This window comes from Mastigoproctus giganteus, chromosome 9, assembly GCF_048544385.1.
Source record: "Mastigoproctus giganteus isolate SK-2022 chromosome 9, ASM4854438v1, whole genome shotgun sequence".
In the NCBI taxonomy this organism is placed as follows: Eukaryota; Metazoa; Arthropoda; class Arachnida; order Uropygi; family Thelyphonidae; genus Mastigoproctus; species Mastigoproctus giganteus.
In genome coordinates this window covers 26,197,197-26,213,008 of record NC_143583.1, presented here as the reverse complement: position 1 = coordinate 26,213,008, position 15,812 = coordinate 26,197,197, and the positions used below count along the sequence as shown (strand labels likewise).

The 15,812-nt window shown below is 34.9% G+C and overlaps 1 protein-coding gene across 6 annotated transcripts in view; it reads left to right on the top strand.

Moving 5' to 3' along the window:
• The window catches only part of Fas2 (neural cell adhesion molecule fasciclin 2), a 290,468-nt gene that overhangs the window by 152,651 nt on the left and 122,005 nt on the right, over positions 1–15,812 (top strand). For all 6 annotated transcript variants that reach the window (XM_090381692.1, XM_090381693.1, XM_090381691.1 and 3 more), the window contains exon 6: positions 4,802–4,961. In XM_090381692.1, the coding sequence (XP_090237818.1) occupies positions 4,802–4,961 (160 nt within the window). The remainder of the gene's footprint in view (positions 1–4,801; positions 4,962–15,812) is intronic.

Genomic DNA, 15,812 nt, shown 5'->3' with positions numbered 1-15,812 from the left:
TGGCTGAATCAGTCTAGCAACTTTTTGCTGATGAAGTAAACACTGGTCATCAGCTATTTTGTCCAAAAAAAAGGGAAAAAAAATCAATCCAAGACAGGAAAAAAGTAAACTCTCAGTACTATGGAAGCCACCCAATGGAGTCACCAATCCCAAATGTATAAATTCCTACAATCGAATTGTCATGGATTCTGACAATGATGACGTAAAGGCTCTTTTGAAAACACATGAGCCAGTTTGCTTTTGTCTGCAGGAGACATATTTGGAGGCAAATAATGATTCTACCCTGCATAACCTTGGCATCATCTGAAAGGATAATGTGAGGCTGGACCCTTCCCATGAAAGAGTTGCTATCTGTGTGGGCAACCAGACTCCATTTTAGCCTTTCCTACTCACAGCAGACAGAGGGAGTAACAATCAGAATTCCAATTGATTGGAATTTTGTCTGCTATATTTATTTGCCACCTGGAATTGGCATCCCCTAGACAGACCTTGCATCTTAATATGTAGTTGCCCTCCCCCTCTCTTAATTTTTGGGGATATGAATGGACATAATACCCTGTGGGGGTATTGCTGACTCTAAAGGAAGGTGATCTGTCAGAGTATATGCTCACAGACATTGACATCTAAATGTAGAAATTAATACCTTTCACATATTTACCTGTATATTTACTGCCATAAATCCTCTGATCTGCTCCTCTTCTCTCTTGTTCCTTCATTTAGGTGTGTGTGGGGGGGATAACCTATATGGAAACAGTCACTTCCTTGTTACTTAGTGGGTGGGTATTCCTTCCTTTTAGGTTACCACAGTGGAAGGTTGATCTGGTTAAGTGGAAAGCCTTTCAACATCTGAAGAAGCAAAAAAAAAATTGGGTTATTCTGACACTGAATATCCACCATTTTATCTAATCTCATATCATTTAAACATGCACATGCCTATAGCACATATCTGGTCCAAACGGAATTGTGGATCTGTGTTACTTCCTCTATTACCCGGTTGACCAGCACTGAGGTAGTATTGGACAAAATACAGAAAATGAAGCAAAAATATACATTGCACCCTTCATCAATTTTCCAATATAATTAATGCTTTATTGCAGATTCAACTGCAGTAGCCAAGTTCATTACAGTATCTGAGCAGTCCTCGTGACTGCAGAAAGTACACTGCAAAGTTGCACTTGATGTTATCTTTGGATTTGCATAAGTACACACAAATACCAATATTGTATCTCTCACACTAACTCAAATCAGCAATTGCAAAAACAGAGAACCAGCCACATTTCTTCTGATGGCTCAGTCTCCACAGTGTACCATAAAGGAGACAAAGAAAAATATTAACATTAGTAGTGGCATATGATGCAAGAAAGCAAGCTTATATAGCTCAGCCAAATTAAAAAAAAAAAAAAAAAAAACTCCCATTTCACTTTTCCATTTTATCCAATAGTTTGTCTAGTTCTTTCTTCAATTTATTGAAGCTATTTCCTCAACAGCAAATGGAAGTTTGTTCCAGCAATCAACCATTCACTAGCTAAAGCAAACTTTCTGACATCTGTTCTACAATTGTCCTTCCCCAGTTTGAATTTATGCCCTCTCACGTGCATAGTATGAACAGGAAGAATCCCATAGCACACTGAGCTTGTTCAAACCATTCAAAGCCTTAAATACCATTTAGTTTATTGTTAGTTTGATAAACTTCTGATCTCCAGTTCCCTAAATAATTCCTCTTGTGTGAATGTAGATGCAAAATACTCATTCAGACTGTCAGCAACCTGAGAAGGATCATCAACAGTTGAACTATTTAATATCAAGTGGACAGTTTGGTTCATCCCTATCCTTCTAGTATTTACATAAGTAAAATTTATATCATCCAGTAATTGTCTTGTGACTGGTCACTTCCTCTGAGCTGTCTTCACTTTTGTCTTTTCCAGTTCATCCAGTCTTCTAGTTCGTTCAGTCTTTTCTTGCTTGCTCATCATTGGATTTCATGGGATATGTTTACTTTACAGGGTAGTTTCCGTTGCTTTCTCTGTTGGTAGTAGCTTCCTCTAACTGAAGCTGCATTTGCTGTCCTTTACCTGTTTAGGTTCCTCTGCCACAAACTCGGATTACCAGCCTATGTACTGGTAACCAGATATGTAAGCCTTGTCTTCATAGCATGTCGAAGGGAAGGCCCTACATATCCATCCTTCTCTCATTTGCACCAGACCTAGATTCTTGATGGGGTTGAAATCCAATCTTCCTCTAGGTTGTTCAGGTCCCAGGGGCCATGCCGTGGAGGAGAAAGTGGAATTGGGATAGAGGCTCGGTGAACCCATTGGTGGGTTCAAGTATTCCTCTTGACCCCTAAAAATTTTTATAATATTTAATATTATAAAATTTATATATTTACATAAGTAAATATTCTCTCTTATGAAAATTTCTTGATTACTGATGAAGTAACACAGAAGTTATTGGCACAAGACAGAGTAACAAATCACTTTTCAAATCCCAGTGTAATGAATTCCATGTGGGTAAAGATAAGTTAACATGTTATAACTTATTGACCAGGTAACCTCCATATTCAAATACTTCAATCAGAGCAAAGCATTATATAGCAAGGCCCATCATTACATAGCCCTTTTTGCCACTGTTTTAGAACCACCCATGAATGTCAGCTGGTATGAATTGGTAATTTTAATAATTAGGCTTATTGGCAGCTGCTATACCATTGATCCCAAGGCAAGGATCAGTGGTCATTGATACACTAACAGAAGTTCCTCTGGTTTCTTGGAACTGTTCTGTTTTCTTCAGATGTGTGTGAAACATGAACCATCCTCTTCGTGGTTCATCAAACACAGAGTTTATGGCCATTAAGACCTTTTTTCATTGAGGTTATCATCATCTATATCTTAAGTCTTTGAATAACATCTGCCCCAATAGATATGAGATACAAATGAGTTGTTGTGTGCATACTGACTTGACAGTCTGCAACCATTCCATACAAAGTTTGATTCAAGGCTCATATTGCCTTCTAACTTATTGGTATGTCTGAGCTAATACAAGTGTGGGAGACTTGTGGAGATGTATCCTCCCACCATATACTGTAATTTGCAATTTTTTAAAGTTATTTTAGTCTGAAGTTAAATAAAATTATTTTATTTGTGTATTCTTCTATCATAAATCACGAGAGAGAGCGAGCATCTGATTCATTATCAGTAATATATATACACACTGGTGTTCAAAGAAAGTGCATCACCCCTTAAAATTTGTAATTGTTGTCCGAATAATGTAAATATATGGCAGTATTTCTTACAGATTGCTTCAGCTATATAAGCCCATTCTGCAAGAGTTGCAGTCATTCCTTGCTTGTGTCAGGATGGAGAGTTACGTGTAGTTAAACACCACAAAGAAATATTACTATTGTTGCTTTACGTAAGGAAGGATGTTCTTCCTGTCATATTGCTTAGTGTCTTGTAATCAGTCGAAAGTGAGTAGATTTCTTTCCGAACTCAATACTGGTTCTGCTGATAGGAAAAAAGGAACCAGGTGCAAACTAGTTTCTACACAAAAACAGGACCGCATTTTGAAGCATTTATGCCTTAAAAACCATAAAGCTTCTTTGTCTGAGCTGAAAAGTGAATGGGAAGAACATACAGGAGGGGTAGCAAGTGCATTAACAGTCAGAAGACGCCTCTTCAAAAATGGACTTAGCCTGTTGTCCTAAGAAGCCCCTCCTCACACAAAATGAAAAAGGCCCAATTAATTTGTTGCAAGGAGCATGTCAAATGGATCCCCGAGCAGTGGAAGTCCAGTTATTTTCTTGGATGAGAAATTCAACCTGCATGGCTCTGATGGGAGACAAATGATTTGCCGTAGACGTGGTGGCGAATACCATCCAGACTGGGTGGTGTCTACAGTGAAATTCCCTACCAGCCAAATGATATGGGGGATGCATTTCGTATTGTGGAGTAGGTCACCTGCAGTTTATAAAAGGTTCCATAAATGCCAATGGATACCTGGCTATATTGGAAGGTAAATTACTGCCAACCATTGGAGACCATTCCAACCTGCCAAGTAACTGCATCTTTCAGGATGACTCTTCTCCTTGTTATTTGGCGAAAAGTGTAAGTAGGCACTTCTGTAGTTACTTTAGCTTCATTTCTGCATTAGGTTTGACAGTAATGTGTTTACATTTGTTACAGGCAAAACAATGGTTGGAAGAACGGTCCATTACAGCTCTTATCTGGCCAGGAAACAGCCCGGACCTGAATCCTATAGAGAACTGTTGGCATTGTATGGAATCTGTTGCCAGAAAGAAACCAAAGATGCCCTTCATTGAACTTCAGGAAGCCATAATTCTTGTTTGGAACCATGAACTATCAGTTGATTATATTCAGAAGTTGATCTTGTCAGTGCCTTGACGGTGTGCTGCTGTCATCGGGGCCAGAGGCGGTTCAACTAAATATTAGTTTTCACCTGGTGAACTTTCCATTTTGTTTTCCATTTAAAATGATAAACTGAAGCAAATTGGGGGCTTCTGATAACATTTCAGCCATAATTGTGGTGTTTACCAAAACTGTTGCATAAAGGTTGCAAATGCTCATTTTGGAATATTTTGAGAGCACCTGTCAAACATTACTTAACTTTGCCTTAACTATTAATAAATATCTTTTGTTTATATTTCTATTTGTGATGCTAGTCATTAATGTAACATACCATTGCAAAAAAAAAAGGGTTAGAAATGTGAAATTCCTAGGTGATATACTTTTTTTGAATGGGTATGTGTGTATTTATTTTATGTATTTATTTTTGTTTTGGTTCTTAGGATCAAAGGGAATTGAGCACTGTGAGAGGCTTTTCAGTTGACAAAAATTCTGGAACTTTAACAGTCCTCTCAATAACACCAGAATACAGTGGTGTATATAGGTGTAAGGCCACAAATAAGGCTGGTTTTCATGACAGAAATATGACCATTTCAGTAATAGGTAAGTCAGTTTTTTATTAATTATTTTGTATTTTAGTATTAATGTCAGAGGTAAGGAATTATACAATACAAAAAATGCAAACTACCTACTTCATTTGTTCATTCCCACTAATTTATCTAATCCTTCCTTAAATTTACATTTAACAAATTTTTTTTCTGTCTTGCCTTGATATTGTTAAACCTTTTGCTTTCTGCTTTGTCAAAATGGAATTCATTAACTTGTCTTTCTGATCAGAAATCCTGAAACAACTTCCATTTGTAACAAATTTTCTCTGGTTCTCAAATATTTGTTACATACTACCCATTTTGAAACATTTTCATTGGTCAGCTACAGTAGTATTCCTAGTATTGTAGGTGACCTTCCATGTTCATGTTGAAACATGGAATGCCACCTGTTTTTTCCCAGTTCAAATCTAAATTTTGTTTTCAAAATGGGACTTCTCTTGACTTCTTAGCTTTCTCATTTGACTTTGGAGACAGAGGTGCGATGCTTTTTTTTGCAAAAGTAAACAGACAAAATTGCAGAAAATTGGTTTGAGAATCTCACATGGAGTGTTTCTTGAAGATTACTGATTGTTGAGTGATTGAAAATTACGCAGTACAGTCAGTTCTGCTATAATATAGTACATGTGTTCTTAAAACTCCATTATAGTGTTTTGCGGGTTAAAAACCGGGCTTATGGGGAAAAATAGGGATGGGGCGGGGCACTAAAAAAAAAAACTTGTCTGGTAAGTAAAACTAAAAAAGTTAAACCCAATAAAATTGCTAACCCAGGTTTAAACAAATTTTTGATAAATAAATAAATATAACAGTAAATATAGCACTTTACCTCAACAAGATATGAAATTTGTTTGACTGATATTTCTGTTCACTGACTTTTTTTTTATATAAAATTTAAGAGTAAAAAAGATAGATAGGCAATCAATAAGGACGAACACAGAATGCACAAGTGAGACAAGTTTGCGAAGCTTAAAAAGGAATGAAGATAAATTTGTTTTTTATATTATTGAAGATTTCATGGAAGGGGAAACACTTGCACCATAACATATAAACCCACCAAATTCCAGCTGTCGGTATTATTGCAACTGCAGTAAGATAGTTTACTAACCATTTATAATTAGATTGCACTAACAGAAAAGCCCAATAAACCAAGGCCTGCAAATTGTTTCATGGTAGTGACCTCCAGAAATGTACTCCTCTGCTCACGCCTCACGAAATTTCTGTTCAAACAGAAATGTGAGCTCCTGAAAACATGAGTCGGCCTACAATATCACATGTTATCTTGTGAATACAGAAAATGATAAGTGTCTCCGACCAATAACTATAGTAAGTGGGGAAATAAAGCTCTCACACCTTTGGAATTTGACATTTTTTAAGCTTTGTAAACTTGTATGTATTGTTGTGCAGTTTTGTGTTCAATGGTGTTACTTGCGATGAAATCATGCATGAGCCGACACGAATAATCGCATTATACTCAGACTGCTCTATCCTTACCATATGTATGGTGCACTATGGCCATAGATGCTGATGTGCCAAAAAAAAAAAAAAATATCCCCAATCAACTAAATATCCCTAATGTATCAGTTAAGAGAATAATGGTGTTAAATAGAGGAAGGTGGATATGAGAAATAGATTAGGAAGGCTGTGAATATAGAGGGGACCCACTCTTTATATAAGAAGTGACAAGTTTTTTTTCATATATTTATTCTTATTTAATTCTAAATTATTTTAGCATTCTAAAAAGATTGCTTCTTAATGATACAATGTATGACTTTATAATGCAAAGCAACCACTATTTAATCTGGAAGTAGTAGCATAACTTGATAGGTGACCCTTAAGTAATGTTTGTGTTAATTTTTAATCACTGATTAAAAGTTAAGTTTTTCTACACTTTTGAATGTAGTTCATTTCTACTGCAATAGTTTATGAACTGTTATTTTTTTATTTTTTTGTAGTTTTTTTTTTTTTTGTACAGAAATTGCATGAGAACAGGTGAACTGCCACAGTTTTTGCATTTTTGCTGGAGGAATAGTGCGATACCAAACAATCATTGATGCTGTATTTGTTTCACGTCTCGGGTTACTTTTCCTTCTTCCCCTAGTTCAATGTCTACAATCTTACCCCAGTTGTTTTTGAGATTTATTTTCACAGAACAAGGAACTCAGTTCTCTTCAGATGACCACTACACTGAAGAAGATGCATAGTTTCAAATGTTGTGCACTGTGAAGCATGCCAAATTTGAAATAAACATGAAATGGAATAATTAATAGTATCAAATACAGTTGATTCCGGTTTATTGGGACTAGTGCATTTTGGCCCGATTAACCGGCTGCCCCAATTATCCGAAGTTTCACGTAAAAAAATATAAAAATACAATGGACCCCCGCTTTACAATTGGTTCACTATACGATGTGTAGTAAGTGCTGTTCATTGTGATCACGTTTATGAATTGAATAATTTAATTTTAGTTCTATTAAACAGAGATTCTAATAAGCGAAAATAGGAGGAATATTATCCACAGGCTATAAAAGTAAAGATATATTGCACAAATTTACCCTTTATTACCTTACCAATTAAAAAATAAATGATACGTGAAAATCGGAATTAATACATACTGTAATATGTACAAATTAGTTGACATTTCTGTTCACTGACGTTTGTGGATGGGGGTTAAAATTAAAAACAGTAAAAAGATAAGCAATCGATAACAAAGAACACGGCACACACAAATCGTGTTACTTGCAATTTGACCACAAATTGCAAGTAACGCAATACGTGCAAGTGAGAACGGAATAACAAGTTATGAATCTTTTAAAAATAGGAATGGAGAGAAGATTCTGAAAATTAATTTTTTTTATATGATTGAAGATTTCATGGAAGTGTAAACACATTTCACCATAATAACCCACAGAATTCCAACTGTCGGTATTATCGCAAATTCAATAAGATCGAGTTTACTATCCGTTTATGATAGATTGCACTAACAGAAAAACCCAATAAACAGGCAACTGCTAATTGTTTTATGGTTGTGACCTCCAGAAATCCGACCGAACCACGTGGTACGGTCGGAGACAATCGTAGGGTGATCTCCAGTGCTGCGGTCTCCTGTCCCGATTAAACGGCATGTTGTCCCAATTAAGCGAAGTAAATCCTGGCTATTCTCTCGATTGGGTTCTGTTTTTTGAGATTTGCTCCAAATAACCGGAATCCACTGTATATCTAATATTAACTTTGTAATATTTCTCTACAGTAAGTGCCCGAGTTATATAACTTCGGACTTACATAATTTTTTTTTCACCTTTTAGGATTGTAAAATTTAAAACAGAAGGGGAAAAAAAAAAATCAATGATGAACACTGCTCTCACAAATTACAAAAGTGAGATACAGATTAAAATGGGAATGAAGTGAACATTCTGAATTTTTTTTTTTTTTTTTTTTTTTTTGTGATTGAAGATTTCTGTGAAGGGGACACATTTCGCCATAATAAAAATCCACAGAATTCCAGCCGTTGGTCTTATCACAAATGCAATAAGATCAAGTTTACTATCTGTTTATAATGAATTGCATTAACAGAAGCCCAATAAACCAGAAACTGCAAATTGTCTATTGTTTTATGGTAGTGACCTCTGGAAATGTGCTATAGTAAAATGTGAGCTTGTGTGAGGTGATATGTCTGCCTTAACCCTGAAGTTCTTTATTGAAAATTTAATTTTGACCATTATCATGGTGCAGACTAAGAGAATAAGTGACAGCAGTACTAGTAAATCTACCAAGAAAAGGAAAGCAATTGATTTGGATTAGAAAATTAAAATGAGGATGTATAAAAATGGTCAAACATTAATAAGTACCATGCAAAATTTATATTTGTCAGTGTCAACAGTGGACACAATAAAGGACAAACCCAATACGTGAAGCAGTAAAGGGATTGGCACCAATGAAGTCACCTATAATAACCAAGGTTACGAAATACATATCAGTTTTTACAGAACAATAACGTTTTTTTCTTCCTTATGTTTTCTTTTCTTATGTGCCACTCTGACTACTTCACTGCTGTCCCCAAATAGTTAGTTGAACTAATTAAACTTTTTCTATATATATAATTAATGACTTAAGTCAGAATGTAATAATATAAAATAAAATAGCTTAATATTTATTTGTTTTCTTATCATTAGAGGCATCAAAATGCACATCCTCCACATGATGCCCAAATATAACCAATAATTCTTATAAAAATAAAACATAAACCAGTAGTATGGTAAAAAAACATTAGAGCGAAAGTTAAAGTAAATCAACAGGGAGGGGAAAGTAAAGGTAAAAAGACAAAAGCCGTAGCCGAAAGTCCCCAAATAATTTAGAGCTTTAAATCCAATTAATAATAAATCCAATTTATAATAATGCCAATTATATAATAATTTAGCGGTACCCCCCCCCCCCCCCCCCCCCGAAAGGTACCAGTTCCAAAAAGTGAAATATCACCAAAAAAGGGACCAAAGAACTACTAAAATAAAATAGACTGACCACCATGCCCCATATCGACAGAGGACCACGAGGCCAATAATGGTCATGGAATTGCTGCATTTCAATCGCTATTACAAAGGCGAACAGATCGAAGGACCAAACTACCCCTTCTTCCTCCAGTCGATCCACAAATGCAGAGGATTTGCATAGCAGTAGTCCTTATGTAGCGAGAAATAAACTATAGAACAGACAGCACTCTAGAACAGAGCCACACCACTTACATAATGTAAGCTTAGCCAGCTTATATAAACAGAAAGGAGAATAGATGGCGGCACAGGTGCTGCTTTTTTGCATATCAACCCATTACTACCACTGAATATATTTAAATAATAACTTAAGTCAGAATGTAAGAAAATAAATAAATATTAAGCTATCATTAGAGGCAGCAAAATGTACATCCTCCATATGATGCCCAAATAGAACTGATAATTCTTATAAAAAAAAAAATATACAGGCATACCTCGAATAACGAATAGGATGCGTTCCACGAAATTACTTCGTTAAGCGAAACTTTGTTTTCAGAGGTAAAAATACTATGGCCAGAATAGGGATACGTTCCTACGTAAAGAAAATGAAAAGCTTTTTTTTTTTCGAACAAAGAAAAGTTTTATTAAATAAACAGTCAACTTACATACAAAGTGAACTCACATTTTAAAATAAGAGTCTAAAGTTGATTGCTTATGCTTTTTTTTCTCTTTCATTTAACAATTGCCTATACGGAGTTATTGCATTTAACACTGATCGCTTAACAATAAAACTTCTTCCTAAATCAGGATCATTTTCACTAAAAAAAATTTAAAACGTTTTCAATGTCATTTAAGCACCTTTTTAAATCTTTGGTTGTTAACACTTTTTCGGCAGGAACTTCTTTAACTTCGTCTTCATTATCTTTGTCTTCGTTGCTAACAAGGTTTTCTAAATCTTCCACTGAAAAACCATCTTCTGCATTCAATAAATTTCTAACATCCTCTTCATCGACATTTTCGAAACCTATTGATTGAGCTATCTGGATAACTTCATTTCTAATTTCTTGGATGTTATTTTCTTCTTCTAGTACAACTTTTGGCCATATTTTGCACCAAACTCCATTTAAGCATTTCTTAGTGACTTCTTTCCAAGAACTATCAATGTTTTCAATTGCGTTTTTAATGGTGTAGTTTTTCCAAAAAGTTTTAACTGTCATTTCCTCTTTATCCTCTAGTTCAGTTAAATTGCTTAATGTTCGACGCGGATAATAAGCTTCAAATGATGCTATTACTCCCTGATCCAATGGTTGAATCAGGGAAGTTGTGTTTGCTGGAAGAAACACAACTTTGACAGGAATGCATGTGTCCAACGTGTTAAGATCAGTAGGATGTCCCAGAGCATTGTCTAACAACAAAAGAGCTTTTTCTTCAAAGTTGTTTTTTTGACAATACCGTTTTACTTCAGGACAAAAGTGGTTAACAAACCAATCAGTAAATAACTCCTTGGTAACCCACGCTTTTCTATTTGCTTTCCATATTAAAAAGGTAAATTCATTTTTATGTTACCTTTTAACGCCCTCGGATTTTCTGAATGATAAATTAATAACAATTTTAATTTATAATCGCCAGAGGCATTTGATCCAAAGAGTAATGTTAAACGGTCTTTGGCTGCTTTGAACCCAGCAGCTGATTTTTCTTCAATAGAAATGAAGCTTTTTGTTGGTAGCCGTTTCCAGAACAAACCGCTTTCGTCAACATTGAACACCAAATTTGGTGGAAAATTTTCACGTTCAATTATTTCCTTTAGTTTTTCTGGAAACTTCTCCTGTTAATTTTACACTATGAATCCTGGCCCGTTTTTTAAATTTCTCGAACCAACCACGAGAAGCCCCAAATGTTTCCGTAATTTCTTCAGTTTGTTTAGATTTCAGGTGATTAAACTGGAATATTTTTTTTTATGTTAAATGGGGCTTGAAATTGCGGACTTCGTTATCAGAGGTAACGTTAACCGAGGTATGCCTGTATATATACAGTAAACCCCCGCTATTCGCAGTTTCACGATCGCCGATTTAATATAAAATGAAACCTAAAAAAATGTGAATTTTAAAGTGCTGTGAATATTTTCCGCCATAAAAAATATGGGCGTGGCTAAAATTATCTTTTCCAGTCAAAACAGCGCTCAGTGGGTGGGGGAGAGGGGTGACAAAATCGCGAGCGTGGATGTTTCTCGCTAATCCTTGTTCAGTATATGTTATGCGTTTGTCATGGAAGGTTTCGTCGTTTGCTTTTAATTTATATGCTTATAAATTGAATAAATTTATCAATTTATAAATTGATATGCTTACAAAAATGATAAATCTACTGTTTTGCAGTGTGTTAGTGTAAACAGACTTTCGAGTGTGTTAACGGAAGAAAGTGACTTTATTGTGGACAAGTTCTTTCTAACCCCTACAAAAATATGGCTACGAATCAAAAGAGAAATGTGAAAATATCAAAGAAGGTGATGACATTAGCGAATAAAATTGAGTTATTAGACAAAATTTCTAATGGTGAAAGTGTCTTCTCAGTGGCAAAACATTATAAAATCATTGAGTCAAAGTTCGATCAATCAAAAAATCGGAAGAAAAATCCGCCGTAGTGTCCGTGAAAACGCGCTAATTGCTTCAAAAATTTGCTCTGTAACTCGTGATGTTAAATTAGAAAAAATGGAAAAAGCTTTAAATCTGTGGACAGAAGACCGAACTCAAAATAAAATTCCGTTAAGTTCACTCATCATTCGTGAAAAGGCAAAACTCCTTTATCAACACTTTAGCGAAACTGGTGATAGCACTGGCGGGATGTTTTTTTTTTGCTAGCAAGCAAAGGCACTGGTTTGAAAAATTTGTTTGAAATTTCTAATAAATATTAAATTGTTTCTTATTTTCATTTCTATGCCATATGCTTGCATTTCACTATGTACTGTCTATGTACATAGTCATATTATGAAGGTACATATAATACATACATAGACAAAATGTTAGACTAGTTTTTCTTATATATTTCATACTTTGGAACGGAACCCCTTTATTACTATGGGAGCCATAACTCAGTATTCACGTTTTCGGTATTCGCGGCATTTCTCAGGAACGTAACCCCCGCGAATAGCGGGGGTTTACTGTATATATATATATTTTTTGCCCCATCTCAACAGAGGACCACATGGCCAATAATGGTCAAGGATATCGCTGCATTTCGATCGCTAGACAAATCGTTGCAAAGGCGAGTCTATCAGAAGATCAGTCCACCACCTGATCCATAGATTGAACCGCCACTGCAGAGGGCCTGAATAGCAGTGGTCCTGATGCAGTGAAAATTTAAAAAAATAGGACAGATACGAGCACTCCAGTGCAGAGCCACACTACTGACAAAAGTAATCTTATCCAGATTATATAGACGAGTAATGAACTATGGATGGCAGCACAGGTGCAGTGTTAGCAATTCGCCCACTACTATCATGTGATATAATTATACAATATATTTGAATAACGTTTAAAATAGCCGGTAACTGAATCTTTCATAATAAAAAAAATAAAAAGGTACATCAGAGGCAGCAAAAAGCATATTCCTCTACATCATGGGTGTCAAACTGGCGGCCCACGACAAAATGTTTTGTGGCCCGCGATGCCCAAAAATAAAATGTTAAAGTAAACAATTAAAAAGTACCTATTTATAATTCTAGAATATAAGGATTAAAAAACCTCTGTAATAAATATAAAAATCATTTTAATTGATAATTAAAAAAAGACTGGATCAATGGAGCCTTGATTATAGAAAGAACTATAAATAGTAATTTCAAATGAATGAAAATTGAAATTATTATCTTTAAATAACATTAACTTTTTAGTTTATTTCTTTAAAAATAAGAGTTCCATTTTATTTTTTTAAATGGAGAAATCTTAATCTAAATTTCTTTTACATTTAAACTAATATTGCAAATGCAGCATTTTTATAATTTTATCGAAAAGATACTTCATTCGTACTAGTTTCTTTGTCAGGATCTGTTTGCTATCTATAATTTAACAAATACCTAAGTAATCATTTCTTTAATTTTAATTTCAACTATAGAATTTATATAGAAAATCTTGCTTTCAACACCAGTCAAGAAAAGGAAAATTGATAACGAGGGAAGAAAATTCCAAGAAAAGTTGGAGCTGAACTATTTTTGTATGGAAGTGAACAGTAAAATTACATGCTTAATTTGTAAGGAAAATATTAGTGTTGCTAAAGAATACAACATTAAGCGTCATTATAACTCTAATCATAAGGAACAATATTCAGGCTTCGAAGGAAAAATAAGAGAAGAAAAAATGAAAAACAATGAAGAAAACACTTCATAGTCAAGAAGTATTTACAAAATTCATGAAAACTGAATCAGTAGTAAGAGCAAGTTACGAAATAAGCTTTGTTAGCAAAACATTCAAAATCGTTCACAGATGGTTCGTTAGTTGCTGACCTGACCATTGCCTTATACCCTCTGTATAAGGCAATGGTCAGGCCACGCCTTGGGTACTGCGTACAGGTCTGGAGGCCTCATTTTAGGAAGGATGTAGATTTGCTTGAGCGTGTACAGAGAAGAGCAACACAATTGGTGAGGGGAATGAAGGGATTCTCTTACCAAGAGAGGCTTAAGTTCTGCAAATTGCAGTGGCTGGAGACTAGGCACCTGCGCGGTGATCTAATTGAGGTCTATAAGGCCTTGAATGGGTTGAGCACGCTGAATTCTGATGGGATCCTTCCACTTGTTCAGATTACCAACCTACGGGGACATAAGTTCAAATTAAGAAAGGACAGATGTAGAATAGATGTGCGGAAATTTGCCTTTAGCCAGCGGGTGGTTAATTGCTGGAACAAACTTCCATCTGTCGTTGTAGAAGTTGATAGGTTAAATAAATTTAAGGAGGAACTGGACAGGCATTTGGAGGGAATGGTGTGTTTTTTTTTTTTTTTTGGCTGATGCTGCATAAGCTCCTACACTTGCTTTCTTGCATCATGTGCTACTACTACTAGTTAAAGAATGTATGATAAAAGCAGCTGAAATCGTCTGTCCTGAAAAAAGTGCAATCATTTTGCGATATTTCATTATCAAGAAATACAGTGGTAGAGAGAATTAGCAAAATGGCAGATAACATCAGTTCACAACTACAGGATATATCTACAGAAGTCTTGTTCTTTTCAATTGCTATTGATGAAAGTACAGATATACAAGATGTTGCTCAAGTTGCTGTATTTTTTTTTTATGGTTGCAATAACAACACGAGGATCACCGAAGAATTGTTGGAAGTTATCCCTCTTCTTGGAACTACGACTGGCGAAGATATTTTTGCTGCTGTGTGGAGCATTTTAGAAAAGCGTAAGCTTCCACTTGACAGACTGTTGTCTGTAACAACCGACGGTTCTAAATCAATGACAGGTGAAAATTGAGGATTTGTGTCAAAATTGATTAGAAAATTACAAGCTTGAGTACCCAGATAAACCAAAAACCATGGCTGTCCACTGCCTTATTCATCAACAAGTTCTGTGTTTAAAAATGGACGATGTATTGAAAACAGTAACAAGAACAATCAACTTTATTCGAGCGAGAGCACTCAACCATTGGCAGTTCACTTCTCTTCTTAAAGATTTAAAATCTGAGTTCGACGATCTTCCTTATTATACAGAAGTTCGATGGTTATCATGCCACAAAGTTTTAAAGAGATTTTATATGCTTTTGGAGGAAATAACTGTTTCTTGAAATGAAAAATGAAAATGTATCAGTTATAAAAAAAAATCCTTTGTGGATTAAGGATTTGGCAATTTTTAATTGATATTACAAGCTACCTCAATAATCTTAACATTTCATTGCAAGGTAAAAATAAGTTAATAACGAACATGTACAATGCAATAGCAAGTCTTGTACAAAAACTAACGTTTAAAAATCATTTAAAAAATGTTTTGACCCATTTTCCTACTTGTGAGCAGTTAAAAACACAAATTGCTCTTTCTCACAATATTATGACAAAATTGAGGAAATCAAAAACAAATTCGATTATCGTTTTAATGATTTTAAAGAGTTAGAAGATATGTTTTCTCTTTTTGTTGAACCTTTATCATTTGAAATGGAAAAAGCTTCCACTTTGATTCAGCTTGAATTAATTGATTTCCAAAATGATTCATTTTTGAAAGACAAATGTCGAAAAGTAGGAATTCCAAAAATATATTCTTACGTAGGTGAAAAATACCTGAAAATTAAAGTTTGCTGCGCAAATTATGTGCTACTTTGGGAGTACATACTTATGCGAGCAATTATTTTCATGTATGAAATTAAATAAAACGGCGTATAGATAGCGATT